Source organism: Rhincodon typus, chromosome 47 (genome assembly GCF_021869965.1).
Source record: "Rhincodon typus isolate 14 chromosome 47, sRhiTyp1.1, whole genome shotgun sequence".
In the NCBI taxonomy this organism is placed as follows: domain Eukaryota; kingdom Metazoa; phylum Chordata; class Chondrichthyes; order Orectolobiformes; family Rhincodontidae; genus Rhincodon; species Rhincodon typus.
Window position 1 is genome coordinate 1037728 of NC_063378.1, and position 2768 is coordinate 1040495.

The window sequence follows — 2768 nt, forward strand, 5'->3', positions numbered from 1 at the left end:
CTGTCACATCCTCCAGCCCCTACACCCCCTCCCTATCTCTGTAACCTCCTCCAGCCCCTACACGCCTCCCTATCACTGTAACCTTCTCCATCCCTTACACCCCTCCCTGTCTCTGTTACTTCCTCCAGCCCCCTACACCCTTCCCTATCTCTGCTACCTCCACCCTACAATCCTCTCCAGTTCCATAACATCTTCTAGAACCTCCAACCCTATCTCCATAACCCCTTGATCCCCTAGACATCTCCCTATCTCTGTAACCTCCTCCATCCCCTACAACCCTCCCTATCTCTGTAACCACCTTCATCCCTTACACCCCTCCCTATCTCTGCAACCTCCTCCAGCCCCTACACCCCCTCCATATCTCTGCAACCTCCTCAAGCCCCTACACCCCCTCCATATCTCTGTAACCTCCTCGAGGCCCTACACCCCTCCCTGTCTCTGTAACCACCTCCATCCCCTAAACCCCTCCCTATCTCTGTAACCTCCATCATCCCCTACACCCTCTCCCTATCTCTGTAACCACCTCCATCAGCCTACGTCAGTAACATTTTCTAATTTCGATATTCTTTGGGTACAGCCATGTTGAAGACTGGGAAGGCAGGAAAAGCTGTTCCTGATTCTGAAGAACACCACCATACACCATCACTGTGCTTCAGCCCAGTGTCTGTCTGCTTGCTCCTATTCCCCTTTGATGTCTCGATCCTGGCTTTCCCTCCAATACTGCCGGGGTGTATTTTACCGACATTCCTTCATGGTTCCAGGTCGTTCCCCGTTAGCCTCTCGGTTCCCTCATTAAAGCAGTCATTGGTTCACACAATCCAGCTTCAATCAGCATGTGCTGGGTTTTATTGTAAACCATTTACAATCTCCACCTCCCACCCCTCCCAAACAGCTCCGTGGCCGTCCTTCCTCCCAAATAAATGCTCAACAACACAGGTTAGCAGCAGTTATCCCGGGGAGGTTAGGGATGGTCACATCCTGTCAATGGATCGATATTGTTCATGCGGCTGTTAACTGTCTCACATCACACCCCCATTCTTCAAAGGAATCGGAACACAAGGTTCAGTCAACTGCTCATTGACTCCTGGGTTAATCCTTACCCCCTCTGGGGCAAATGGTGAACAGTTACACAGACTGCCCTTGTTTCAGTCAAATGTTCTACCAGACCGCTTCACTTCAAATCTCCCCTAGACGCTCCCCTCGCTCAGATTCTCCCCTCAACTCCTACTCCCCTCCCTCGCTCAGGCTCCCTCATCCCCAGGGTATTGAGGGACTGGGGAAGGTGGGGGTGCTCACAGTGCTTTGGGTGAAACGCAGGAAAGCAGAAACTTTCCAGTGAAGAAAGGGTAAAAATTATTCTCCTTGAGTGATTTACCTCCAGACTGAGGGGACAGGGAACGCCCATCGATAAACCACCCCAATCTATGGCAGGACTGGGCGGGAGGAGGGGGTTAAGAGAGGAGGGGGTCAGGGAAGGAGGGTGTGAAAGGAGGGGGAAGGAGAGGGGGAGGGGTTGTTGTGAGGGGAGGGGGTAATTGCAATGAGCTACAGCTATAACCCCTCCATCCCCAAACTCTCCCCTGCCATTTGGTGGTCAATGCCCCCTCCCTCAGCAGCGGTCAGTGTGGGCAAGGCTCCTTCCTGGGCTGTGGTCAGTGGTGGGCAGTGCTCCCTCCCAGGCAATGGTCAGTCGTGGGCAGTGACCCCATCCCCAGGCAATGGTCAGTGGTGGGCAGTGCTCTCTCCCTGGTCAGTGGTCAGTACAGCTTCATCCTGGGGTACACCCAGGGTTCGGGGCTTGTGGGTTCCCAGGTGGGTGTCTGAGGGGCTCTGTCCCAGCCTGGCACCGGAGAGTCGGCCCACTCCAAGGCCCCTGAAGGTGGGTAATAAAAGGCCAGGGGAAGGGGCAAAGCCCCTGCCCGGGCCTGAGCGGGATACAGCGGGGGTGCCAGGCCAGTGTTGGTGTAGACGAACCGGTGCCTCCTTGTAGCCACAGCGGATTCTCTTTCCCCCTCCAGCCCCTGGGGTTGGGACACATTGACAATATCGCCCAGGGGCAGGCCCCGATTCCTGTTCTCCTCCGGATTGCTAGCGGCTGGGCCCCGTAACCGTCCGGGGAAGCAGCTGTGGCCTACTCCGCCCAGGGACTCCCAGCCTCTCGCCTGGGTGCCATGGCCATTGGGCGTGGCGGTGATTCGCAGCAGAGATGGCTCCTGGTTCCTCCCTGTCTCGCTGGCAGCTCTCGTTAGCAGATCCCAGGCGCTATCTGACCAGCTCGGACAGAGCAGGGGGCTCGGAAATATGGTGCCACCCGCTCGGGCCCTCTGGAAGGGCCCAGCATTCGCCCACAAGCGTCGCGATGAAGGCAACTCCTGGGCCTGGCACCTAGGCCTCAGGAGGCGGGTAGAGGCCTGAGAAGCAGCAAACAGTGTGGTCCCGTCAGTCACTTCCTGCTGGAGACATGCAGCTGGAGAGGCTGCAGCGGCACGGACACAGACTGAAGGTGTGCCTCCAGAGAAACCACCACACTGCTGCTGTCTGTACAAAACGCCATTCACCTGGGGATCAAGCCAAATGGAAGGTGTTAGCGAGAGACTAAGACGCTCAGCAAGAGATAGCAGCTGGAAGACAGGCTGATGCTGGATGATCAGATTCACAACCAGCATTACAGGTGAAGCTGGAAGATAAACTACACCTCAACTCACTCTCACATTCACTGCCCTCTCTCTCTCACACTCACACACACACACACACACACACTCTCTCTC

The 2768-nt window shown here is 56.1% G+C and overlaps 1 protein-coding gene across 1 annotated transcript in view; it reads right to left on the reverse strand.

Annotated features, from left to right (window-relative positions):
- Positions 1-817: 817 nt before the first annotated feature.
- Positions 818-2768, reverse strand: part of LOC125487953 — a 5595-nt gene continuing 3644 nt past the window's right edge. Inside the window, exon 3 of the mRNA XM_048620645.1 lies at positions 818-2558. Within this exon, the coding sequence (XP_048476602.1) occupies positions 1758-2558 (801 nt within the window). The 3' untranslated portion in view covers positions 818-1757. The remainder of the gene's footprint in view (positions 2559-2768) is intronic.